The 27,652-nt window shown below is 42.2% G+C and overlaps 1 protein-coding gene across 2 annotated transcripts; it reads left to right on the plus strand.

The window, feature by feature from the left end:
- Positions 1-996: 996 nt before the first annotated feature.
- On the plus strand, positions 997-24,359 carry LOC108144723 (homeotic protein distal-less). Of its 2 annotated transcripts, none has more exons than XM_017269818.1 (7): positions 997-1,720; positions 3,830-4,005; positions 6,201-6,394; positions 22,432-22,582; positions 22,652-22,756; positions 22,850-23,066; positions 23,674-24,359. In XM_017269818.1, exons 1-7 carry the CDS (start codon positions 1,590-1,592, stop codon positions 23,690-23,692), a joined length of 993 nt encoding a protein of 330 aa, XP_017125307.1. In that variant the 5' UTR covers positions 997-1,589; the 3' UTR covers positions 23,693-24,359. The 2 variants fall into 2 exon arrangements, with proteins under 2 accessions (XP_017125307.1, XP_017125308.1); XM_017269819.1 differs by having other exon boundaries at positions 22,432-22,573.
- The last annotated feature ends 3,293 nt before the right edge of the window (positions 24,360-27,652 follow it).

Genomic DNA, 27,652 nt, shown 5'->3' on the forward strand with positions numbered 1-27,652 from the left:
GGCGTGCTGGGTGCATACAGGTATGTGTGTGAGTGTGTAAGTTTTTGACAGGTGAGCAGGTTGGCCCGTTAGACTGGTTTGACGCTGCCAAAGGCGGCCACTAGGTGGCGACACCAGTGCCAAACCGCAAGGAGACTTTAAGACATCTTTTAAATAAGTTGTAAATTAAAGCCAAATCACTATTGGAAATGATACAACAACTTGCCATACCCATTTACCACCACAAGTAACATACCTACCCAAAAATAAACTCCCAGCGATTGTAAAACGTAAACAAATCATTAACTTAATTCGTCTGTTTTCCGCAACTGTTGATTACCCATCGCAATGCGTGTGCCACAGTTTCAGTTTGGAAACAAGCCAAAAATAAAACCCGAAACGAGCAGCGGTTAAATAAGAAGACAAATTACAGGTTCAACAATCAATTTAATAATTGAGACCTTTGCATTTAATCAACATTGTTTAAAACGTCAAAATATTTGCACTTTCCATGGGCAGTGCCCCCACCCCCCGCCCCTTTGCTATTTGCATATAAATGCTGTAAGTCGCCCCAAAATCCATGGGGATGCGAAGGGCTGCGGGGCGGCGGGGCGACAGGCCACGCCTCAATCTCAATGCGGGCCCTAGACCTAGACAAAGTTGACGATAGGTACAAAAGAGGGAAGGGGGGAGGGGGAAGGGGGGCCCACTACTACACCACAATCACCCCTCTCTCATAGGGAAATTTATGGTATTGGTGCGGTTTCAGCAACACCACACAGAGACACCACCGACGAAAACCGGTTGCAAACCACCCGATTGGCGATGCCACGCGAGAGTAGCTGCAAAAGGTTCGGACCACAGCAGCCGTCCTGCTTCGATGCATGGCCACCCAATGGACGCCGTCCCACTCGCACACTACGGCCACAGAGCGGCAGGGCGGCAAAGCGACAGCGCAAACGAGTCGAAGTCTCGCGCAACCGCGCCGCGAAAACCTCACCTAGTCGTATACGCACTTTGTTCGTGGGCAGTCGTCGCCGCTGTTGTTGCCGCTGAATTGCCGTCGTTGTTCCGTCGTTGTTGCGTTGTTGTTGCGCTGTTGCGTTCTTGCGTTCTTGCGTTTTAGCGTCGATTGCTGAATGATCCGTCGCGGCCTCGACAGTGATTCAATTTGATTTGATCTGTTTCAGACTGATTCGGATCCGATATTGCGGAATTTAAAATCGTGTTTTACCCAAAAAAATATGCACAGCCAGAAATCCAAGTGATAAAAGAAAGCCGAAATAGCGGGCTGCGGAGAAAGTGCAAACAAGTTGAGTGCCAGTGCTGAGTAAAGTGCCTCCGCGCCAGCTAAAAAGGATTTACGCGCTCGAAAGTTCTTAACCAAATCATAAACGAACTGAACTGAAGTCAAGACATTGATTGATACACAACTATAGCTATAGCTGATCAACGCCATCGGATCGCTGCGAAGCCTCCTTTCCGTGCGCGCATCCCCCAGAAAAGCCGTCAACATTCTTGATAAAGTGGCCTCGATAGGCGCCAACACGCTTAATTTCACGGACCTCGGGAGCCCCTACGAGGGGCCCCCCAGCACCCCCCAGTCCGGCATGGACGCCCCCGACGCCCCCCACACGCCCAAGTACATGGACGGCGGGAATACGGCGGCCAGCGTCACGCCCGGCATCAACATTCCCGGAAAGTCCGCCTTCGTGGAGCTGCAGCAGCACGCCGCCGCCGGGTGAGTGTGCCCCATAAGTCCAATATCCCAGATCCCAGATCCATGATGTGGATGTAGTTGGGAAAATCAGGAGTATATAGTCTGTCATTTTTGCCAGGCTTTTGTCTTACCAACTTATCCGAACCCAATCAAGTTGGCGGTATATTCGCCACACCCGAATGTAAAACAAAGGAGTTGGTGGCCAGGGCGTTCCCCAAACTCTAATTTAAATCTCTCTAATAAATCTAAAGAATGATATAGATCCAATCTTTTTCAAGATTCAAAGAGACTCTTATTCAAATTGGTTTTTAAATTGGGTAGCAAATCTTTTATATCTAACAAAGTTTTTGTATGGCTGAAAACTTGAACTATATTTTTTTAATAGACGCTTATAATTTTAATCACTAAAAAAATAAAATTGCTTTTTACATTGGATATCAAAACAGTTTAATATATTGTTTATATATGGCTTAAAACTTCAATTGAGATTTTTTTATAGTCACCTAAACTTTTTATCATTAACTTGAAGTCTTTAAAAAAGTGTAAGCTTAGGTCACTTAAAAATGTTGGAGCATTTACATAGTTAAAAAAAATATAGGTAAAACATAAAAACACAAACAAAATGTTTATAATATTTGTGGTAAATTTAGACAACCAAATATTATTGTTATATGTGGTATTTTAAAACTTTGACAACCAAATATTTTTGTAAAATATTTTGTCTTTCAATAATTCTTCTGTAGCGAATTCAAGTACTTAAATAAGAAACATTAAAGCACTTAAAAAATCAGTCTCAAATATTTATTAAATCATTTGGGTTCTTATATATTGGAGTTGTACAGTATGTTAAATTAAATCTTTCCAAAAACAAGTGCTGCCTAGAACACAATGAAACATTTTTCTTTTTCTCTCAAAGCACCCTTAGAAAATTGGAGCTTTATTAACTTCCTCACAATTCGCGTACAACGATTTTGTGGATCGATCCCGTGTTGGGGTCTCGCGTTATTATTTTTGATTAAGAAAATCACTTTAGCTGCATTTCCCGGCTTACAGTTCATGTTCATGCTGGTGCCTGGGCCGGCAAACGGAAGCCAAAAATAAATTCAATTAAGTATAGTTTAACGGACCGGGAGCCGTGTGCTATATAAAGCGTCTGATCCGGAGGGTTCTGTTTCTGGTACTCGTTCCGTCACATTATAAGGGGTAGAAGTCGGGCTTTAGTAATTTTATTTACTGTTGCCGTTCATTTGGCGAACGAACAAACTGTTTGCTGCCGCAAATTGTTTTCCCAACGCACGATTCGATTTTTCATTATACATATTTTATTGCATTCTCGGCTTTTGCGGTTTTTCCCTCCGCTTCCAGCTGCTCTGTCATTTGTGCGTGTTGGGCTTGGAATGCTTGGCTGCCCAGCCCTCAGGAGTTGTCTTTTGGCCACGTCTTTTCTCCGTTCCTGGAACGACTGCCAGCCATGTTGTCCGCTATCCACTGTCCGTTGCGGTTTCTACCGCTCTTGGCCCGCTTCCGTTTCCGTGTTTCAGGGGCCAAGGGAGCATTGAATATTTCATGCAATTCGTTAGGATCCGAGACAAACATAATGCATGGGAACTTGCTCAACTGTTTCGTCCGCCAAGTGTTAACAAAATATTTACCGCAAGCGAGCGGGACTTCAAACGGAACTACTATACAGTCAAAACCGAAAACAGAAACTAAAACAGAGAAACTCTGACATTTGTATTGATTTTTCTTTGATATATATTATAACGCCGCATCAAGTTCGGGCTTTGGTTTGGTTTTTGTTTCTGGTTCTGGTTTTGTGTAAATGAAGTCATGGCAAAAGTTTCCAGCCTCTGCGCCAGCCTTAATTTTTTGTTGTGAGAGAAAAAGTTTTCGTTTCGACGCTTTTTGCATTAAACATGAAACATTTTGGGCTCACTTGTGTGATATTTTCCTGGCCCGACGTTTGAATTTAATAGTGAATAGTGAATAGTGTATAGTGAAAAGTGTAGACAAAACACGCAAGGAGGAAAAGTTGTGTGTCCCCTCTGGTCACGATTCATTCACAGCCCGAGTACTCTATTTTTCCCCCCGTATTGATTATATTTTCCATTTGCATTTACGGCATTCCAGGTACGGCGGCATTCGGAGCACCTATCAGCATTTCGGACCGCAGGGCGGCCAGGACTCCGGCTTTCCGAGTCCGCGCAGTGCCCTCGGCTACCCGTTCCCGCCCATGCACCAGAACTCCTACTCCGGCTACCACCTGGGCAGCTACGCCCCGCCCTGCGCCAGTCCACCCAAGGATGGTAAGTAGTTCTACGCCTATTCTTAATTCTAATCCTAATCCTATATATAATGCCCCAGAGATCTAGAGATCTGCGCTATTCGATTGCGCAAGTCTTTTGTTCGCAGCTCGAACATCTCTTTTTGGCAGCTTCCTTGTCTATTTTTTTGGCGACACTTCAACTCGAGAGCTCAACGCTCGTCGAGTGTCATTGTTGTCATCTTTCGCGTGTTTTGTTTGCCCCGTTGACTTCAAGTTTGACTTGTCTCAATTAGGCTTGGCTTCATCTTCATCGACCCCTTACGATTTCAATGTTTTTCACTTTTATTGAGTTTCAATGGGTTAAAGAAATACTTAACAATCAGTTTTAAAAATCAATACATCCTATAATTTTAAAATTTAATTTTCTTAGAAGTAATTCCTTTGTTTCACTATCAATTCCTTTTCTGAATTTAATAAATTGATTATTTGTTAAAGACCTCATTATTAAAATTAACTCTTTTTAGTTGTTTTTATAGTTTTATTATATTTTTTTTTATTTAGCCTTTCATAAAGTAATTATTTTTTAGGGCTTTGTTTTAATCTCACATTTTTCATAATATTATGTTACATTTCGTAATGTTAAATCTATACTTTGGTATTTAAAGAGAGTCGAGTCTCCATAACGTATTAATTTTGTACCGCGCCTTTGGTGAAACAACAAATTTAAATACAAGTTTTAATAATGTTTCGGTTTTAAATAGACATTTTAAAACTACTTCCTTCAGGTTTGTAAAGTGTTAGTTTGAACTTTGTGCTGTTTTTGTAACTTTGTTAACATTTTAGATACTTTTTCTTCCCACCAAAAATATTCTATTGAAGCTGTGGGAAGTCTCTTTGTTGCTCATCCACGTAGGTGCAATTTTCCCATTTTATTTATTTTTACATCTCTCCTTTTTGTGTTCTTTATGTTTGTTTTTTTTGGTACATTTTTTCCCAGTCTCTGGCATAATTGCGCGCTTGACTGTGACAATTCGTTGTTGTTGCTAATGCGGCTGTCCCTCGTATTTTGTTCAACAATTTTGTTGCTATTTCGATGCGTTTTGGTTGAGCAGTTTCGCTTTTCGGTGAGTGAAAAGCAATTCATTTTTTTATCCATTGTCGGGGGATGTGAACAACGTCAGTACAGCAACAACAACGGCAACGACAACGACAACGCCAACGCTTTATTCAGCCTCGATTTGCTGTCTTTGACTTTCGTCACTCATACGCAACGTGGGCCAATTAACCTTGGTGCACTTGCTCTTGAAACTCACTCGCAGTGTTTAGACCTGGCCCAGAGATGATCTGCAAAGCAGCTGATCGTTAGAAGGAATCCCCAGATCCCAGCTGGCTGCCCAGTTGTTTGTAATTATAGTTGCAGTAATTAGGCCTTCGTTTGGCGTAATTTATTACACCATTCTCTGATGGACGAATGTGTGGCCATGGCCGAGTGAAATGGACAAATGGCGACTGTCCAGGACAGCACTGTCGACAGTCGGTGGTCGAGGTGACAGCGAGTGAGGCTTGCCATTTTGTCATTAAGAGTGTGCAGCACGTGCTGCCTGCTCGGGCGCCAAAAATATATAAAGCCGACACCACCAACACTCAGATGGCAGATACAGATACAGATATATATATACAGATATAGATACAGATACACACCTGTAACCATATTTGGCATTTAATATTAGTTTGTGTTTGGTGGCTCCGTGTGTTATTTTTGAACAATTAGCAACGTCAACACACAGTTGCAGTCGCCGCTCATTGAACTTGAGTTTGAGTGGTGGCCGACCGATCATCATCATAGTTTTATGGGCCGAACGGACAACTCCGTCGTGGAGTGCTTTGAACTTTCGTTTCAGTAATTAACGCTAATTCGTTGACATTTACAAGTTACTTAACGAATCGATATCTGGGCAGAGCGTTTAGTACGTAGCTTGGCTGCCCGATTTCTAAGCGATGCGGCTGCAATTAATTCAGGTCCATAAATGTAACAGTTTCATGCATTCCAACTGCCACGGGAATTCACTCATAAATATGCATTTGGTGCATGCGGACACAAAAAAGGCAAATGGCAATTCGGGCCATAATTCCATAGCCTGATTATAAATTCATCATTGGTCAGTGGCCAGTGGCCAGTGGCCTGCCATTTACAGACTGCTCCTTTCATCGCATTGTTTCCCCTCTCCACCGCAGACTTTTCAATCTCGGACAAATGCGAGGACTCCGGCCTCCGCGTCAACGGCAAGGGCAAGAAGATGCGCAAGCCCCGCACCATCTACAGCTCGCTGCAGCTCCAGCAGCTCAACCGCCGCTTCCAGCGCACCCAATACCTGGCCCTGCCCGAGCGGGCCGAGCTGGCGGCGAGTCTGGGCCTAACGCAAACGCAGGTGAGTTCAAACCCTCAAATTCTGGCCACCTTGGCCTGATTAACTTATATTGGAGCTAGAAAAATAAGTTAGTTTTAAATTACACATTTATTTAACTTCATTTATAAGTAGAAATGTTGCAGATCTTTGGTGAATGAGAAAGTCTCAGCTAGCCCCTTTTTGAGCATGGGTTATGATGTTAACAAAGATAGTATAGTCTTAAATAAAAACATTGCAGGGTTTTCTGACAACATTTTCATGTCATTTTTTATACAGAATAAAACATTTTACAATTTATAGAAGAGGTTCTTAAGATTCACTTTTCCATATACTGCCGTAAATGAGTAGGAATAAGAGTTAGTTTTTAAAAAGTTGTTTTTAATCAATTTTTAATTGATATTTTGATAAGCCAAATAACTACTTTTCTTTTGACCGCAGCTGAACTATACATATGTCGAAATTAAACTTTAAACTACTTAAACAGCACATGCTTTTACTCAATTAAATACAAATATAGCATATATCAATATCGGTTCGGGAACCTTATTTTATACCCAATAGGACAAGAAAATTAACAAGTCCCAAATTAAGATCTTCATTGTGCAATGTGTCCAAGAGCGAGGAATTACCCTACCACTACTGCACACACCATATTTAACTGCGGGCAAGGATCCTTTGGGCCATTTTGTCGGCTGCGCCCGCGGTTAGTTAGCATTTTCCCAATTGAATTGTTGACATGCCTCTAATGTTGACTGACAAACGAGCCAAGACAACGGCCGCAGAGACGTAACAATAGCAACATCCACATCAACATCAACATCAACAGCAACAACAACGCGAACAACCTCCTACGCCTGTGACCCTCTCACTTGACAACACGCCACTCGGGCGTATGTGCAATATTGTAATGTTCTTTTTGTGCTGTTCCTCCACGTGTGTCAATGTCAATTTTGTGAAAAGTTTTTCTGTTTCAGTTGCTGTTTGGTTTTACGTTTTTTGTTGTTTTGTTTTTTTTTTTTTTGCTTCCCGCGACAGGGGGCACGGCATTGTCACAGGCAACACCCACCCAAGTCAAGTACTCATAGTCGTACTCGTACTCGTACTCGATGTCCAGTTCGTCTAGTTGCCACTGCTCTATTTAATGGTTTTCCAGATGAGTCGCAACCAGCAGCAGCGTTCGCGAAAACAGAGCCGTGAATGAGTCGAGACGAGTTGAGTCGAGTCTCGTGTTTTGAGAAATTTATTGATAGTGGGCGTGGGCTTCCTAATTGAATTAGTGTGCCACGAAAGTTCATGTGCTTCGAAACGGCGAGAGGGAGAGCCGCACAATAATGTTGTAAAGAAAAACTTGTAAAACAAGTTGAAGACCCTCGGCAGTGTGTGTGTGTGTGTGTATTTGTGGCTGACTTCGTATTGGTTTTGGTGGCGTGGGTGTTGCTCCACCGCAAGTTGTTTATCAAGATACATATTTGAATATCTGTGGGGCAGGGTGAACCAAGTCTAGAACGGGCGTGCCGCACGGCGGCTGTGTAATAAATTCTCATTTTTGTAAGAGCCTAGACCGACCGACCGACCGACCGACCCGACCCGACCCATTGTTTCCTGATTTTCCAAAACTTCCAGCGACTGTGGCAGCTGTCAATCGAGGCAGCTAAGCAAATAGCCACGCCCCTGCGCCCCCGGCGACACAATCAATTTGGTCTATCTCGGTTCTCCTTAGCCGCAGGCCTTTAAAGGGTTAAACAGTTGGCCAAAAGCCTGAATTTATGACTGCACTTTGGGGTGCATATACATATAGTATATGTAGTAAGTGAGTCTTGGCCGCTTTCGCTTTTCCCTGTTCACCGCGTGTTAATTAAAACCGCCCTCGCCGTTTGAGCAACGGAAGTTTTTTATTGATTTGGCCACGTTCAGTTTAGTTCAGTTTCAGGAGCTGGACAGAGGCTAGTCCGCCAAATAGCGAGCACGCCAATGTTTGGGACGTGCAAACAAACCATTCAGGCACAATGCCCTAAGATTTATGCGTTGCACAAACACTAAGCCAAGCTTAATGGCCTTCAGCCAGGGGGCGGTGGGTTGGTTGGGTTCTTTTTTGGGGCGTGTTATACAATTCGGTTCTTGTGTCTTGAAGACTTGAAGCCTTGTAGTCTGTGCCGAGCTGACAGCAACTTGTCCGTTCTAACACCTGCCGGCCAGCAGCCAAAGCAGCCAAGAATATTTGAGCAAAAAAAAAAAAAAAACTGTGGCATACTGCTTGCTGTTTTACAGCTTTTTTTTTTATAATTATGGTAATTTTATTATGATTTTTTAGCCGCTGCTGCTGCTACTGCTACTTTTGCTGCTGCTGCTGGGTCTTCGGCAGCAAAAAACTCGTTTGCCAGTTGCATCTTTCACTTGGCCACTTGCTGTTCGCTTGATTTGAAAGTGCATCCGGTGACTGTTAATGAGCTCTCGCAGCCCAGACACACATGGCCCGTATACTATACTGTAGTAGCATATACAAAGCATTCGGAAAATAATTAACTTTCAATTAGAGCAAAATCTCGGCTACTGTTTGCTTCCTATCTCGCTCGCTTTTTTTGCACCCCGACTAATTGAATAATTACATAGAACGAGGCTCAAGTGGATTGCCCAAAAAAATTTTCAATGCCCCCAAAAAGCCAAGAATCCAGCTGACAGCGCCAGACAAAAGTGTATGTACAGTCCGTCCATGCGAACCCCTTTTCAACAGGCTTCTCGGCTCTGATCTTTATGCCCCAGCCCCAGCCCCATCTACAAACAAAAAAAAAATACAAGGAACAAAAACCCCTGCAAAGTCAAAAATGAAATAAAATAATAAAAAATACTTTTAAACTGCGTGTTTATGAGCTCATATCGGCGCATTTTGATCTGGTTCCTCCGACGAGGCTCTTACTATAAAAAGGGCGAAAAACAACAACGACAGCCACAAAAGCCACGAAATTTTTGTAGGAGGCCACGCTGGCTGAAAACAAAGGATTTGGCAGACGAACTGCCAAAACGGCGCTTGTGGGAGCAAAAGACCCAAGAAACTGAAGAATAGGCCAAGCAAAAAATATTGGTAGATACGTTTATTTAGTAGCTGTAGGAAAATAAATACTTTACAGCTTAGCTTAACTTATATTATTATTAAAATTAATGGATTATTGACCTATATAAAAAATAAATATACGAACTAAAATAATAACTCTTAAAAAAAGCAAAGCAAAACAAACTTGGTTTAACTTTCCTTTATTTTAAAATTATTATTAAAACGGAAAGAATCATTGAACTTTATTTAAAAGAAATATACAATAATTCAAAAGTATTTCTTAATAATAAAGTGAGTGTTAGTTTTAACTTTAACTTAAATGGAAAATTCTAGAGGAGAATAAATAACTTATCATACAATCCTTAGAAGTGTAAAATATTTGTTTTTCTCGAATATTTATATTTTATGCTTTGTTCTTCAATATTTCTAGAATATTGAGTATTTTTTAGTATTATTAGCATATTATATTAAGCTTATATATTTGATTATTTTAATTATCCTAATTCCTGTTTGTTTTTATTTTTTTGACAAGCCTCTACCCATCTAAAATTGATCTTTTGGACTTGGTTTAAGGTAGTACCTTAACGAATTTGTAACTTTATAAGCTTAAAAGCTTGTATTTCTTTTGCGAAGGGGTTCTTGTTATTTTTCACTGGTCCCTTGAACTTCCAAGCAACCTTTTTCCGTGGGTATGCGGTTCTGTTCGGGCCTGTCTTCAAAAATCAACAACGCCTGCTTTATGAGTCCGCCCGCGTGAGTGTGTGTTTGGTGTGTGTGTGTGTGTGTGTGTGTGTGGTGTGGTGTGTCTGAGTGTGTTTTAAGCTGCTGCTGCTGTTGCGGCTTCGCGAATCTCCGCTGCACGCAAAGCAGACTTGGTCTGATGACGACGCAGTCGCAAACGCAGACGCAAATGCAGACGCATCGCCCACGGTGCACACCTTCGCTGGCTGGGGCTTCTCTCCAGAGATCCAGAGCTGCAGAGCTCCAAAAGTCTAGAGCTGCAGAGCTGCGATAAGTCTGCTGCTCCACCCCTAACGTGAGACGTGGCCAATGCTCTGGTATTGCGCCAAAGGTCATGGACTCCGCGGTGAAACCCAAAATGATACTTCGCTGGAATTCCAGGCCAAACAAAATACTTGTAACGAAATTAAATTAATTTCCACATCAAATACTATAATACAGACACAGTACAGTACAGCAGACGACGAGATGGCAGTGGCAAAAAAATTGTGCGCGTTTTTATTGTATTAAGAAAAAAACTAGCACAACTTGATTTAAATAATACAAGTGTCTAGTTAGTATCAACGGCTAAGCGAGAAAAAATGAAAAACTGGCTGACCGCATTTAAATGCTCAGCTCACGTTCGTTTATGCTGCGGTCAGCGTCGCAGCAGCAGCAGCAACAGCAACAACAGCAGCAACACAACGTATATCAGTTCAGTGATTGCCTGATTTACGCGAGCAATGTCAATTAAATTATGGCACATAATACGATGTAACTAAGCAGCCACACTCGCGTCTTAATCGCACGCATAATGCAGCAACATCGGCAGCAACGGACCCACCAGCAGCAGCAGCAACACAACGATTCCCTGCCTCAATATTTCGAAATTTTTGCACCGCCGCTCGCGTAACAGGAACTTTGAATTAAGTTTGATCAATGCTGATGCTGGTACTACAGCACTACATCACTACTGGACTGTAGTAGCAACAGCAACATCAGCAGCAATTCGACGACGGCAGCAACACCACGACATACGACATCCAAACAAGTTGCCATTAACAATGATGCATGGCTCGACGAACGAGCGAGAGACGCAGCTCATGGGCTCGTTTCTCAATTTCTCACCAGCGGTTCTCCATCTCCCTTCCTCTTAGCCCCCTACCCACCCCCTTTCTCCGCCTTTCTCCGCTGACCGCATTTGCATTTTGAAGAGAGCTCAATCTAACGCCAGTGAAGAGCTAAACGGACACATGCGGACAGCGGACATCTATCGCAGATGGCTACGATGAGTGCTTACGTGCGGCTTGTGCAATCTCGATTGCAGTTGACATAATTCACTGTGTCAGGTAGAGATCCATCCGAAACACAAATTGACCCACAAAGCGTGCCAAAAAAAAAAGATGATCCCAGCTTACTGAAAGCTCTAATGATTCCTTTCATCAGACTTGTGCCAAAATACAGAAAACAAAAAAAATAAACGCAACTATTAAATACCCGTTGCACAGCTAACCAATTTCAAATAAAACAATCAAGTTTTAGGTGGCGCCATCTACCGCGAATTTTCAAAAATTTACATTTATCCTTATTACTAATAGATATTGACCGAATAAACAAATACAGCTTAAAAACTGGCCTCTACGATTTCTCCAAGTGACATGCCAGACTTTCAGGATTTGTGCGTTTTAGACTTGGCTTGATTAGAATCTACATGATGAATCCCAATCTTGTGGCCTTAAAAGTTTATAAGGACGAACACATGGACAGACGGAAATGGCTAGTTTAACTTGGCCATAGATACTGATCAAGGATATATAAAAAACGCTTCCTTCATCCTGTTATATTTTATTTATGAATTCATTTCACCCTTTTACTCAGCGAGTAAGCCACGAAAATAGCTGCCAGCTAGAAAGCACTCAATTTTGAACAGTTTTGTATTGCGATTGTGTGGTAAATGCTCATAAAAACTTACATTTATAACATCCTCGTGCCACAAAAACGAAAATGTAAACTTAAAGCCTTTCGCACAGATATCCTGTACAGATTCCCTGACCAACATTTACGGCTTCCTCTCGCCATTAGCATCGGCTCATCAGGGGCATCCAAATTTGCCTTTCCACCCAGCTTGAGGTCCCTGTGCTGAAAGCAAGTTTCGCGTTTCATTCACAATATTGCCAGCTTTCAAAATGCTCAAACTGGCTTCGTCTTTGGCTCCAGTTGCTGCCCCATCCGTCAGCGTTTCGATCAAAATCGTACGCAACGCTCAGGAAATTACAAAATGCTTTATGGCAGCAGCAAAGGGGGAAAGGGGAAGGGGAAGGGGAAGGGGAAGGGGAAGGGGAAGGGGAAGGGGAAGGGGAAGGCCAGTTATTGGCCTGGTCAAGTGAGAGTATTCAAATAAATAAAGTTTAACGACTATTGCGCATAGCTCGAGTGCCGAGCATACTACTATGGCTATCTCAGATAGCCGACTATTGGCCAACAATTCGAGTGAGGCGGGCAGGGTTAATTACGGTCTCATTTGTTGACACACCGCGTTGCAAAGGTAAACAAGCCGGAGCCAAGGATGCCCCTGCCTGGCAGATTTCTCCGTTGCCGATGCGATAATAATAATAATTATTATTTTATTGCCAAGACATGGAGGCAGCGGCGTAACTGGTTTTTCAGCACCGCCAGGAGATGGTTTTCTGTTCAGATAGTTGGGAACTCCAGTGGGTGGTGGCGGGCAGACGATGCCAAAGCGGGTTTCATATTTTAATTGGTTCTCAAATTTGCAGATATCGAACTAAGCCGCAACCCTTCTGCACTTGTTTGGCCTTGTAAACGCGATGCCAATTAGCCGGAATCGAGTGTCCTGATCCCCCGTCTTAACATGCTCGACCATCCACCAGCCTTGTACTCTGACACCAATTAAAGCGGCATTTTCCTACAGACTCAAAGGGTGGGAGATCGGAAATCAACTTGGCTTGAATTTTCCTTGGAGATTTTCCGCCCCCAACCCCCAGTCCAAAACGGCAACAATAGCGAGACAACAAACTTTTAACGCTTGGTTAACTCTTGGCTCTTTTTTTTCCACTCTTTTGTTTTGTTTAGTTGTTTTTTTTTTTTAGCCAGCACTATCATGATCTCGCTGTGAAAATGCATAGGAAAACTGTGTGTAAGCGACAAATAATAGTCAGTTGACCATGATTTCATTTTGCCGACTCAAAAAAAAAGCGGAGAGTGAGAGAGACACCAACGAATAATATTTAAATTACAAGCCCCGAACCGAACAAAAACAATACTAAAAAAAACAAACGACAGTGAAAAGAATGCGCTTATATAAATTGCACAATTAGCCGCCACACTTTTTTGTTAACGTTTTTCCCCCTAGTTTTGTTTGTCATTATCTGGATCTGACTCTAACTCCGACTCTGACCACAAAAATGATTTCTGCCCCCGCGGAGGGTTCACTCACAATGTGTCTCCTCATTTAATTTCGCTCGGGAATCTGGTTAGCCGTGCGGAAAATGCCTTCCTTCGAATGCACTTCGTTTTGGTTATGGGATGGATGTGGCCACGGCTGCTTGGACAATGCTTATAATTGGGCCATCTAATTGAGGTTGATGTGATGGCTGCTATGGCAATTGAAAGTGCAGCCACTGGGGGAGTTTCCTTTCCCAAGCTTCAGCTACAGCCCCAAACGGGAATCCCCCACTTCTCTCGAAAAAACATTCTACGTACGTCTATTGTTCGGGTCCAGTGCAAAGTCTAGCTTGATTGAATATTATATTATTTTTATTTCACAAGAATCACATTAATATTAAACAAGTCTAAGGGTTTCCCCCTACATGCAGTTGTACGGAAATCTTCCAAGCTTGGCCAAAAAGTTAGTCAGTTAGTTCCCTTCCGTCTGCTCCAAAAGTTAATGACTTAACCACACATAGTGCCAAATTATCTATACTGTCACTTGCTACATGCCGAAAAACAACTACTTAATAAGACATGACTAACATTTTGCAGTGACTGTAAAAAAAACGTTTTAGACTGGCCAGAAAGTTGACTGACTGAGTAAGCGAGACTGGCTTCAAAAAAGCGGTATATGTATATATTATATAGTATATAGTATATGCCATAGTATGTACACGCCCCTCTTTCCGCCCCCTTTGGGCAACTACTACTTGGAACTGCAATTGTTGTTGTTGTTGCTGCCAGCATTGTTTTTGTATCTGCTTAGAATCTCACCTTGACAATTGCTGATCAAATGCTGCCGCCGATTTATTGTTGAACAATTTTTGTACGTCAGCTGCGACTTTTGCTGCTGCTGCTGATGTTTTTTTTTTCCATCATAATTTTTGTTGCAGCGGCTGATGGATTACAAAAGCTGAAGCTGAACTGAGTCAGTGTTTCAGCGGCGGCGAATTAGAATTACAAAATTTCAAGGCTTTGCAGGTGAATCAAAAAACAAAAAATAAAAAAACTAAAAAAAAAAAACAGCAAAGTTCTCATTCGCATTGCATGCCAGTCAGTCAGAACCGCTTTGAACGTTGCTTTGGGGCGTTTTTCAGCGATCAGCAGAGTTGTTTAGCTTTTTGCTTTTAGCTTTTTGCTTTCAATGGCTCGCATTCGCATTCGCATTCGCTGCCAATGCAGCGAACATGGGAACAGTTTCCGGATTTGACAACAGCACTGTATTGCACAATGCAAGTTAGTCGCGTCAAGAAGTCCGATTGGCAATCGCTTTTGGGCCGGATGAGCGTCATCCAGCTATCAAGTCAGCTATCAAACCAAACCATCCAGATCCACAGCCAGATCCCTATCCCGATTCAGCTCCAGCTCATTGCCAGTCTCTGAACATTAATCGATTCTGTGAATGCCGGGTCTGGAAATGGCAAGCCCAGGCATAACTCTCTCTACCGTAGAGTAGGTACTAATTGAGTTAGTTTGATTTGTCCTTGGCAGCGACTAAGTTTGGCACTTGGCATGCGGCACCAATTTTAGATCGATTTAGCCAGAATCACAGCCAACTCCGTTACTAAAGGCAGGCTTAGACAACGTAATTACAATGATTTTAAGCGGAGTTCAGGTCGAAAGCTCGTCGGAAAGCTGGTGAAATGCTCTGATTGAGACATCATGGCTATATATGTTAGAAATTAGATCAATGTCTTCATTTATGTATATATATGTATGGCTAGATGGCTATAAAAATTGTTTCACTCGTCGCTGAACGATTCTCATTAGCAGCAGCCGCCGCCGATGGCTTCGTTCCAGTCCACTCCAAGTCCAAGTTAATTGCTGTTAGAGTGGCTATAGAACGTGGATGGATCTTATATAAACAGCTCTTCCAGCAGCAGCAGCAGGAACAGCAGCAGCCTTACTTAATTGCATATTTATTGTTTATTAAGCAGAGGCTTTCCACCGCCGGCGCAGCTCATAACTGAAGGATGGAGCTCCGCTGTCTTTTGCCTTCAGGTTTTCTCATTCACTTTTTACGCACCGCCACTGCCTATATATGCATAAATTAATGAATCTAGCCGAGATGGACAAGAGCTTCATTCATGGTGACTCTATCGAGCTCCTTCTCCGGCTCCATTGATAAAGATCGGGAACAACATGCGCTGGCCCCGGGGGAGAAGCGCACTGGCGATGACCCAAAAATGGTCAGTCGACCGCATACTTTGCATCCCCATGCCCAATGAGCTCCACTGAGGCCCACTGAACTTTGAAATGCAGCAGGAGTTGACAACTATTACACAAAAAAAAAAATCTGAGTTTAGTTTTAATAAGTGTGTCCTGAAAATAAACTACAGATAGTAATAAAGAACTATCAATTTAATACTAAATAATATAATCCATATACTATTTTTATTCAGTCTAAGACTGTAGTCTAAAGCTTTAGTTTAAGACACATAAGTTTTACTTTCATTTATTTGCTCACCTTATTAAGACAATTTATAATTCTTAAAATTCATGTAACAATAGATAAGTTTCTATGTCAAATTTTGTTGTTGGGTGTAGGAAAGGTATTTGCCGGCACTACAGTAGCTGCAGCAACAAGCTGCCACAAGTTCACAAGTTTGCCGTGGGGTCAAAAGTGGCTGCCACGTGTTTCAACTTTGAACGTGGCCATCGATTTGCTTTCAATTTGCTTGGCGGCAACGCATCATCTGAGGTCTGGACCGGACCGTACCGTACCGGACCGGATTGGATCGGCATCGGCATCGGCCGGTGTTAACTTGCGTTCATTTGCTGGCAGCAATATTGTAGCTCCAGAGTTGGTTAGCTGGGTAGCTAAAGATTCAAGGCGTTGTTGCGTTGTTGGCCTTGAAGCCTTGCAGCGTTTTTTGTTGAAACTCTGTTGCTGCCGCTTTCCTTTCTACTGTTTTCGTTTTCGTTTTTTTTTTTTTTTTGGTTTTTCGGGAAGGCGTTGCCCAAAACAGCCCGCAACGATTTTATTTGGAAATCACTTTGGTTGCACGTCTTCCAAAACGGCCAAGGTACATATCTGTTTGCTCTGCCCCCTTCCCCCCCTTTCCCCATCCGCCGTAGTAGCATCTCTTTCTAGCCCTCTCCTTGCTAACAAGAACGAAAGACTTAGGCAGCGAACTTGAACTGACTTTAGCATGCGGCGTTGACTTTAATGAGCTGAAAGTTGAGGCTGGAGCTTGGAGTGTGCGTGACACTTGACTCTAGGGCAGGTCCGACACACGGGAAACACAAAAACCTTTTTCAAAAGAAAACTTTTTGTAGCGTTTTTTTTTTTCTCTCATTTTTTTTTCATTTTTTTGCCACGACATGGCATTGTTGTATATGTTTCGAAGTCATTGCCTGCCTCGAGGCGATGGTTGTTGCTGTTGTTGCTGCTGCTGCTCGCTGCATTCAAAATTATAAACAAATTTTTTTGTTGAGCTCATATTGTTGTTGTTGTTGTTGGTGGTGCTACCGCGGAGCGTATAACAACAAACAATCGCATGCAATGTACAAATTTTCCAAGCACAATGAAAAACGCCACCGACAATGCGGAGAGTTTATAATAACAATAATAAAATGAAAATGCTACGGCCGACAAGTTGCGTAATCCGTCAACCATGGCAGTCAAAAGAGCATGTAGAGGGGAGAGGGGTTATAGTGGGGGTGGAGGGTAGGGGGGTTCGAGCCAAGAAGCGGTGGAAGAAATATGCTGATATTTTTCTCTGTGGCCCGAAAGGAGGATGGGGCAGCTTAGTATCTTCTGCTGCGGTTGGGGGGTGGACCCATCCCATCCCATCCCATCCCAACTGGTTGCCTTCAGCACAACACACGCAATACACACAGAAAAAATGCACACATTTGTAAAATCAGCATTGAAAAATGGTTACATCACTATTTACAATAATTGTTTGGCCATAGAAATATATTACATCAATTAAAATAGTAGAAAAACGATAATATTGTTCAGTGTTTTGTTTTTTTAACAAGTACATTTCTGAATTTGTATAACTTTGTTGTTTTTTTTTTCGTTTCATTGAACAGTGTTAAAATAATTAAAAAATAAGAAAAGAATATAATATTTATTTTGTTTCGTTAAAAACCCCTATTCTAAGTCTTGTTCTCTTCAAAAAATAAACAACAAACAAAATAAATACAATTTTGTTGTCCAGTGGTGATATTATCAGTTAAGCTGTGAATCCTGAGTTCCTCCTTTTGCCAATATTTTTCTTTATTCATGGCAACTAACTATTTTTGATAGTCAAGGAGAGTCTTAACAATTAAATGATTGGCTTTACAAATGCTTTTTTCTACATGTAATAGCTGTTGTCGCCGTTGTTGCAGCAACAATCGCTCCCAATCGCGCATTCGCTATTCATTTCGGTGAGAGAGAAATATATATTAAATGCGTTTTTGTTGGCTTTTACTTTTTCGCTTTTTACTGTTCGCAGATAAAAATCAGGCATGAACATGGGCTTACCAAAATAAAGACACAGTGAACAGCAATAGCAACAGCAACGGCAACAAAATCAAAAGTGCCACGCGGCTGCTACTTTTATGAATGACTGAATGACTGACTGACCGACCGACGGCGAATGAATTGAGTTGAGTTGAGTTATACTGGCCGAAAGCACTTGTTGCGCCAACAAACTTGTACAGCAGCTTCAGCAGCTCCGAACAACAATAACAACAAACTAAAAACAACAACAACAAACACGCTACTTGCCGTCGCCGGCTGTTGACGAACAACTTCAGCGACAAGATCATAAATCAAAATTTTATTTCGCGCAGCAGCTCAGATTTTTACCTGTCCCTGTCCCTGTCTCTCTCTCGACCTCTCCATCTCTATCGCCTATTTAAATGTTTATGGTTGCTGTGCTTTTTTTTACGATTTTTCTCTTGTGCATAAATTAAAAATTGCCGCGCGCGCGAGTTGCACGCGTTTTGCTGGCGATTGCAGTGCGATTAAAACCGTTTGATCGTTTGGTCAGCTGGCGCGTGCTGCTGCTGCTGTTGTGGCTCAAAGGAAAGTTGATGGCCATAAAAAAGGCTGGCTCTGAACCGGAGACGAAAATCAAAATCAATCGAAAGTGATACGGGCTGTGACCCACAGGCCACAGGGCGTATGCGTAATGGCCCGTTTAGGCCATCAAATTAGGAGCAAATCATGAGTTCCGCCACATTTGGCGCCTGCAAATACCGATCGGAAATCGATAATCGGCCAAGCGGGTAATCGGCTTTTGGCCATTAATCAACGGCTAAGACAATGCCCCCGGTCGCGAGATATAATTCAAAGCCACCGCGAAAAGCGAAAAAAGAAGCCGCCGAAAAGTGTTTTTCATGTTAACCGCTTTGGCCAGCAAATTGAAATTTCTCGCACCAAAAATGTGCTGCAAAAATGCTAAAATCTTGTTGCATGGAATTTATGAATGAAAACCAAAGCGGCAGCAGCAACATCAGCGAACATAACAAGCAACAAGCTGAGAACAATGAGGGGAAAACTCCGTTTGGTAGCCATAAATTTGTGGCAACAAAACTGAGACCATTTCATGCCTTGCCATTTGTTGTTGCTGCTGCTGCTGCTGCCGATTGTTGTTGCTCTTGCTGTTGTGGGTCCTTTTGTTGTTGCTGCCGCTGGCGGGGAAAAGCCATAAACATTTTTGTTGCTTTTTTAGTCAGACAACGTTGGCGGCTCGAGTTGGAAATGCATTTGCAATATCCAGTCGACAAAAGAAAGAAGCTCAGATACCCTATTAAATTGCAGTTTGATATTTGTAGACAGAAGAAAATCATGGTTTTATCATATCAACCCAAAACTGTTTTAAGGCTTACCCATCCTTGCAGCGTATAAAAATAGGATATTTTTGTTCGGCATATTATAATAACTTTATATTATAAATACTTTATTTTAATAATAATTAATATTAAATAATATATAAATATATTTTCTAATATTGTTTTGTGGCAATCAAAACTGGAGGGAATTTGATCATATAAAACAAAAAACTGTAATAATGTTGATTAAGGATAGTTATACTTAATAAATTTTCAACCAAAAAAAAATGCTTGTAAAATTTAATATTTAAAAATCCGCAGTTAACCCTTTAAGCTTGATGGTTAATATATTTTTTTAAGCTGTCTATATTCCTGAAAATCATCAGTAAAAGAGCACATAACTCTCAGTTGGCAGTGCGAGTCCACCTCCCACTGGAGAGCAGCGGACTCTACAACATGACCTGTTTTTGGGGCGGTGTCGGTGTCATTAAGCCAAGGCATCCGTGTCTGAGCCGTCTTCACTATGCACTATTCACCATTCACCATTCAGCATTTACTATTTACTTAGCACTAGCACATCTAGCCCAGCTGCTTTGGCTAATAAAGCCGTAAGTTTTTGGGTGTTGGGTCAGCAGGAGGAGGGCTGCTCCTCTGGTTTATGACTTGGCAATGGGCGGTCAGCCAGTTGCGCCATGATTTATCAGGGAAAATATAGTACTTACGAAAAACGAAAAACGGCGATGACGTGAATGGCGTTTCCGCGAAAAGCGGATAGGAAAACCTTTTTGCCCAGAGATCCCACACAAATCAATCGACAACGGATTGGCTTATCTTTTCCCACGTTTTAAATGCTCAACTGTCAAATGAATTAGAGCCTGAGTCTTGTGCTGGTGCTGGTGCTGGTTGTGAGTCGGGACACATTTGGCAATGCCCCATGGAACCAGTTACCAGTTACCAGATGCAAGATGCCGGGGCACGCAGGTGTGTCTTTGTGGCTGGGTTTTATTGGCATCGGCTCCAACGGCAAGTGCTCGCAATTAGAAAGCCCGCTGCAAGTGGCTTTTGCTTTTGCTTCCATCTTCCATCTCCCATCTCCCGTCTGAGAAGATCTAGCTGGAGCGCCTGGCTGTCGTCATAAAACCCATCCGTAATCTGCCTCCAGAGCCAGACTCTTGGCTGGCCATCAATTCAGCGTTTGACTGCATAAATTATATGGCAAGTGACACATTGCGGAAGTGATCAAGCAGCTGACCAGCCGACCATCTGAACCGAAGTGGGTTAAAAGGATAATGCCGGGCACAGACAGCTTCGATATGTTGTGGTTGTGTATGCTCGCTGTGGAGTTGACACAGTGACATGCTAATTTCTTGTCGCTTTTTTATTGTGCCATATTTGTCCATGCGAAAGTGGTTCGAACAGCATAAGGCTGATTGACATTTGACAGTCTGTGTTTCTGTCTGTTCGAAATACACTTTTACTCTCATGCAAACTTTTTTGTCGTCGTCTTCGCCAGAAAAAAAGGGGAACTTGTTGAGTTGATATTTCGCTTATCTCGTTTTGTTTATACATATTTAAAAACATATACAACATTCGATGGGGTTGCTTTAAAGCTGACAATTGAGAGGCTGCTGGCCATTAGTTTTGACACTTGCTTAGCTCTGTGACATAGAAAAGTGTTTGATTAAATGTTTCCAAAAGAGTGACTATTTATTTGAGACCTCGACAGCATTTTATCATTAAGCGCAGATTTCTCGCTTGGCCTGCCTTGCGTAACATCTAAATATATGTATATAAAGCTCTGTGCAAATGGACAATTTCTTACTCATTCTTTTCCTTTGCTTTGAAAAACGAAAGATAGCTAGATCGGAATTTTCAGTAGCCTTAAAGGTATATAAAAGTAAGTCGATCTGCGGACTGACATAACGATTCGCGCTTGATTGAGCACTTAAATGAAATGGAAATTAAAAAGTCGCTCGTGGATTTCGGCTACCGTAGTTTGGGGCCACCAATGTCAATGATCCGACAATGGATTGCGATTGCGATTGGGATTGGTATTGGGATTGGGGCGCGATTAACCAGACAGACAGACAGACAGTCAACTCGGGTAGCTATCGGCTAATTGAAATCGATGGGTGGAATGCACATAAAAGCCGGGGCTCCTCGCAACTGTTTTTATGGGCAAAAAAAAAGGCAGTGAAATTCGCCAAAAACACACACAAAAAGTGAGCTCTCGAGCGGCGCTACAAAAATCCAGCCAACCGCGAAGAACGACCTTGAGCAACGTCTGGCCGGGCAAGTTTATAACATATAGCCTAGCTGTATCTATAATGCCGACGAGTAGTGTACGTGTGCATAAAACTAAAAACTAAAAACTGAATAACATACACAACACACACAATGTTGGCTCAACGTGGAAGCCATGGCAGAGTCAACGTGCAAGATTGCAGGCGCAGATACTCGTAAGCAGCATTAGATACGCGCTGTTACTGCTTGTATCTATATTTATACTGGGCCTGAGTCAGACACAAACTCAGATTCGGATTCGGATTTAGCTTTCAAAAGTGAAGTGCTCCGCCAGCTCACAACTCACAACTCACAACTCTCAGCTCACAGCTCAGCGCACAATTAGTTCTACCAGCAGCTGGGTAGCTTCGAAATGAAAACTGAAAGTATAAAGTATCTGCGAGATACTTTTCGGCTGCCGACACTTCAAGTGCTTTCAAAATACGGGTTTCGCAACTGATGAAACACACATCTCAGGCTGCTGGCTGCGATTAAGACATGAATATGTGTCGCACGCTGCCAAAATCCATAGTTTATAGAGCCATTTTCCTGCCAGCCGCTTTTCACAAGCGCTCACTCTTAATTTCAATTGAAAGGCAGTTTGAAAAGCTGCCAGCGTTAGTATCTGTATCTATAGCTGTATCTGCAACACTAGCTGTAAATGTAAATGAATCTGTTAGTGGGGTTCTGCCCCGATTAAGGATGCTGTCGCATTGCATTAGCAATGTTTTGCAGAGGCCAATTCTCAATTCTCACTCTAATCGCATTCAACCTTTGCTTGCAGGTGAAAATCTGGTTCCAGAACCGGCGGTCCAAGTACAAAAAGATGATGAAGGCGGCCCAGGGTCCAGGCACCAACAGTGGCATGCCTTTGGGCGGCGGAGGACCCAATCCTGGCCAGCATAGTCCCAATCAAATGCACAGCGGTGAGTTCGGTAATGAAAGCTAGTCTCATTGAAAACCAGTAACTAATGGATTACCCGATTTTGTTGTCAACCCTGCAGGCGGTAATAACGGCGGTGGCTCGAATAGCGGCTCACCCTCACATTATCTACCTCCCGGACACAGTCCAACGCCATCGAGTACACCCGTGTCCGAGCTTTCACCTGGTAAGTTCGCCTGCCCAGCGGCCCAGCGGCCCAACGGCCCAGCGACCCAGCGTCCCAAGAAAATCACTTCATCACCAACCTATTTACCCACAGAATTCCCACCAACGGGCCTCAGTCCGCCAACGCAAGCGCCGTGGGACCAGAAACCGCACTGGATCGACCACAAGCCGCCGCCCCAAATGACGCCACAGCCACCTCATCCCGCGGCAGCGCTACATCCGCAGACGCACCACCACAACCCGCCGCCCCAGATGGGTGGCTATGTGCCCCAGTATTGGTATCAGCCCGAGACGAATCCATCACTAGTGACGTGAGTACTATACATACACATTGTTATGATTTTGATCTTTCAGTCTGGCTGTAAACGGCGCATCAGCTGTTTGGCTGATGCATCGTATTCCACCAGCTCACTATGGCCAAAAAAAAGTAGTTATAAATTATCACACACACTCCTTATGCGCAAGTTAAATTTAGGTTTTATTCGGAATTGTTTGTGTAAATAAACCACAAAGCCGTTGAACATTTTATTTTTTTTTTTATTTTGGTAGATATAATTTAGCTTTTAAATATGTCAGCATTTTACAGTATTATTAATTTCGCTTACAAAATAGGAGTTTCAAACAAAGAAATTACTTCATTTTGAATCTTGTAAGCTTATTTTTATTACAAAAAATTTTAGGTGATGCTTTTTTTTATTTTTTTTTATTATTTTTTTTATTTTAATATTAACTTTTAAAATTTGCAGTTAAGTATACAAATTAAACTTATGGTGTTTGTGTTGGACCAATGTCTTGCTACTGCTGTCTGATCTTTGGGGGCTATCCTTTTTTAATACCAAAAACATATTATTAAAGATTTACCCATTTTCACTTTTAACTCATATTATAAACCTTTTTTTTTGCCATTCCAATCCACAGTGTTTGGCCGGCGGTCTAACAGCATCCGAACCAGCTGCCCTCGGCTGCCTGGACGCAGCAGCACCAGCTGAACCAGCTGAATCAGCTGAACCAGCAGCACCAGTCCCTCTACCAGCACTCCTGTCCCGAAGTGGGGATGCAGATGCACCAGCTGCAGCTGGAGCACCAGCAGCAGGCGGAGGCGGAGGCACAGGCACAGGCACATGCCCAGCAGCATCTCCTCCAGCGGCAGGACCTCGTCGGCGGGGTGCAGCACACAATATCTTAGCCAATAAACCATGATAGCAACCTGTAAAATATCCATGACAATGACAAATTGAGAAACGAAAGCAAGAAATCTGGCAAGTTAAGCGTAAAGTTTTGTACATTTTAAACGTAATATATAAATATATATTTACCAACGTGAATAAAGTCGTTCTAAAATGTAGTCTAGCTAAGAACAAAAAAACACAAATACAAAACAAAAACAAAAATGAAAATGAAAACAAAAAAATACTTAAAAACAGAAAACATTCCTCAATCACAGAAGCAAGGAGAGAGTATGAAACGTGTCCTTTAATTTTGTTTAATTTAGCGAATTAACTATGTATAAATCTATCTATATATGTAGTGAGCAACAACAACAAAGTATGAAAACGTATAAAAAGTACATCATAAATAAATGAAATCAAACAAAATGAAAAAAATCAGCTGTTGATCTTAAGAGTTTCTTTCGAGTGTTTTGTTTTTGAGTAGAAAAGTCAAAAAGCAAAAAGAACCAGCAACAGAAATCAGTAAAATCAGATCTCAAATGCAAAAGGAATAATCCTCTTAATTCTTGTAACATCTTTTCCCCATTTTTATGTATGTATGTTTCTTTGCACTTTTAAAAGAGAAGCCCACCTTCCAGAGACAGAGAGAATAATTTCGTTATTTTATTGTGCAATATAATTTTATTCACCAAGATGGTTGGCCTACCAACCAAGGGAATTAATTGCTTAAAGTGTAAATTTTGTATAGACAGCATTTAAACATAGAGTCCTCTGGCAGAAGGTGCATCAAATTTCAAGGGAAGCCTTTTTGCCCTTTTTTAACAATCGAAACCAAGGCGAATGCGACTCGAAATTCGATTCGCTGACGAGCTTGCTGTAGCCGTAGTTATGGATTAACATAATCTAGTTTAAGCGGTAATTAGTGCGTGTGTTTCACTCTAGTTTAATTCAAACACAGCAAGAGCTAAAGCAAATAATTGATAGTTTAACAACTAAAGTGCGAGTGAGTGTGCGAGATTGTGTGTCTGAGTGCACGATTGCAATGTAAACAAAAACAATAATATAAAACAAAAAAAACACATGATTAAATTCAAACAAAATCAAATTAACGACAAATGCATAAACAAGAAGAAGGCGAGAGAAACAAAACATTATGTGCTAGCATTTAATTAATTAGTTATAATCTAGAAAATGGCAACTCAAAATCACAGAAAAAAAGCCTAGCGACTCCCCCTCCCTGCCTTTCCCAATCCCGAAACCATTTAATTTTTAGTAATTAATGTAATTTTTAAATCAAATCGAACAAAAGAAAAAAAAAAGCGAGAAAACCCCAATAAAAAATAAAGAAAATTTACATATAAAACGTGCATTCTGGAGTAGAAGGCCACTTTCAGGGACATTGGCTGTTCTTTCAGGAGTTCATTGGATGGATGAGGGAAGAGGGATGAGGGGAAGGATGCCGGCCGCACATTAATGCATTACACTTGAAAAAGTTAAGTGGCAACTGTGTCTCTGCGAGTGTATATCTGTGTGTGTGTGGAGGGCGGAAGGAAGCTGGAAAATCTGTTCCATTAATCACGAAAGAACGCAACAGGATATGCTTGAGTCGGGCGGGCTTTTACAGGCTCAATGAATGGTTCCATTATGTCCTCGAAGCGACATCGTTTTTGTTTTCAAGGGTTGGAGAGCTCTATGTGTGCTATATGCCTGCCAAGTGAGGAAAACACGGATTTACACGCCTCAATATCCAGTGTTTAAGCGTTTCATTTGCAGCCAATTAATTAGCTGGGAAAAAGGAGCGCACAAAAACCCTTGAAAAGATATTTCACAATATACCAAGCCATGTCAATCACCGCTGGATTTTGAGATTTAAGACTGAAGATTCACTCAGCACTCCGAGGGCAACTTCGAATCCAACAAAGTCTTTCTGCGGTTGCCTGCCTGGGCCTCATTAAATCAACACCTTTCCGACCAAAGGCCAACGAAAGACAATGGCCAATGGCCCAAGGAATGCCAGCTCGCGGAGAATTTTGCATTTGTGAGCGCTTTTTGCGATTTCAATTTAAAATTTCAGCCGGAATTCGCGAGGTCCGCGTGCTCAATGGGTTCTAATTGAGGGGGCAGCGGCAAAGCGTAGTGCAGCTAGGACTGTACTTAGCGTGTTTACATAAATTAGCAGCACAGGGGACCGGACCGAACCGGACCGGACTGCTCCCGTCCAGAGTCAGAATCGGATTCAGAGTCACAAAACCACAAAGTCACAAAGTCAGAGGAATTTCCTTGTAAAAATGACGCATACCAAACTTAGACACAACGGGGACATCCAACGTTGTTGCTGTCATTCGCTGGCCTGCGTTCCGAAACTCAACAAGGTTTTGTGTCAACGCCAAGTCCAGCCTGCAGGCTGCACCTCCAGTTCCAGCACCAAAATAGGTACACTCGAAAAAAATTAAGAAAAAATTTGATAAATATTTTGAGCACAATTGTATAGAACAACAAAAATGGATATTTTCGTTTTTAAATGAAACTGCGGTGTCTGGGTGGGTAATGGATATAAATCAGTTAATTCAATCTTCAACCCAAAATATATTGTAAGTATATATTATTAAGCTTTAAAATTGGTTTAATTAGAAGAAATTAAGAAATGTTAACTTCACTCTGTAAACAATTTTTATGGTGTTAATAATATAGCAATTTTCATAGTTAAATAAAACTGGTATAAAGGCGAAATGGGAAAATGTCATAAATTTGCACTCTCTAACTAGTAAAATATTATAAGTTTATATTAATCAGGTCCAAAATTAATACTTTCAAAGTAAATTAGGAAATTTTGAATACTTAATTGGTTGTGTTTGAGTAATTTTCATACTTTATGTTCAATTTTTCGGCAAGTGTAGTGGTGCGTCCGCGAGTCCAGGCCGAATACTCGTACAATAAATAACGCAGGCAGTAGCAGCTAAATAAAAAACAGCCGAGCTGCACTGCAGCAGCAGTTGAAGTTATTTGTGAAATTCATCCGTCAAAGTCGCGGCCATGGCCATGGGATCCTCCAGCTCTGCCTCCAGCTTCAGCTTCAGCTACATCTTCAGCTGCAGCTCAAGTCCAAGCCGAAGTCCAAGCCCAAGTCCAAGCCCAAGCTGAAGCTGAAGCCCAAACCCAAACTCAAACCCGAGGCCCAAAGCCCAGACATTGGGTCTTTGGCGTAAAACTTGAAAAGCGTTCCTTTCATGGCTTTGGCCCATTGTCTTGAACTCGGCTACTGGTCATGCATAGCTCCTCCTGCAGCTTCCCCCCATCCAGATGCCCCTTCCCCGCGGAGCTGCTGCATTCCTGCGCACCGTCCGCTCGGAATGATGAACGATGTGTCGCTGATGACCTGATCAAAGTGGAGCATCTGCACGCATATCGATTGCAGAGCAGTGGCCAGTTCATCGGGGACGTCGCAGGATGCTCGCTCGTTGCGTTGGCCTGTTGCAATGTTTAGGGACATGACATTTTTTGTCGTACCGTTTGCTAAAATAACTTTGTTAAGATTTTTGCAACTCTCGAGATCTTCTCTTCTCACACAAAGCCAAAACGAGCCGAAAAAAAAGGGGAGAGACAAAGGTCCGGCGAAAAAGGGACAAATTTGATGTGGCCGGCAGGCAGGATGGCAGGAAGGCAGGCAGCAGGCAGCAGGCCCTTCTTGAATTGCATTTTCAATGAGGCACATAAATCTTGGCCCGATC

Source organism: Drosophila elegans, unplaced genomic scaffold (genome assembly GCF_018152505.1).
Source record: "Drosophila elegans isolate 14027-0461.03 unplaced genomic scaffold, ASM1815250v1 contig_183, whole genome shotgun sequence".
NCBI lineage: Eukaryota > Metazoa > Arthropoda > Insecta > Diptera > Drosophilidae > Drosophila > Drosophila elegans.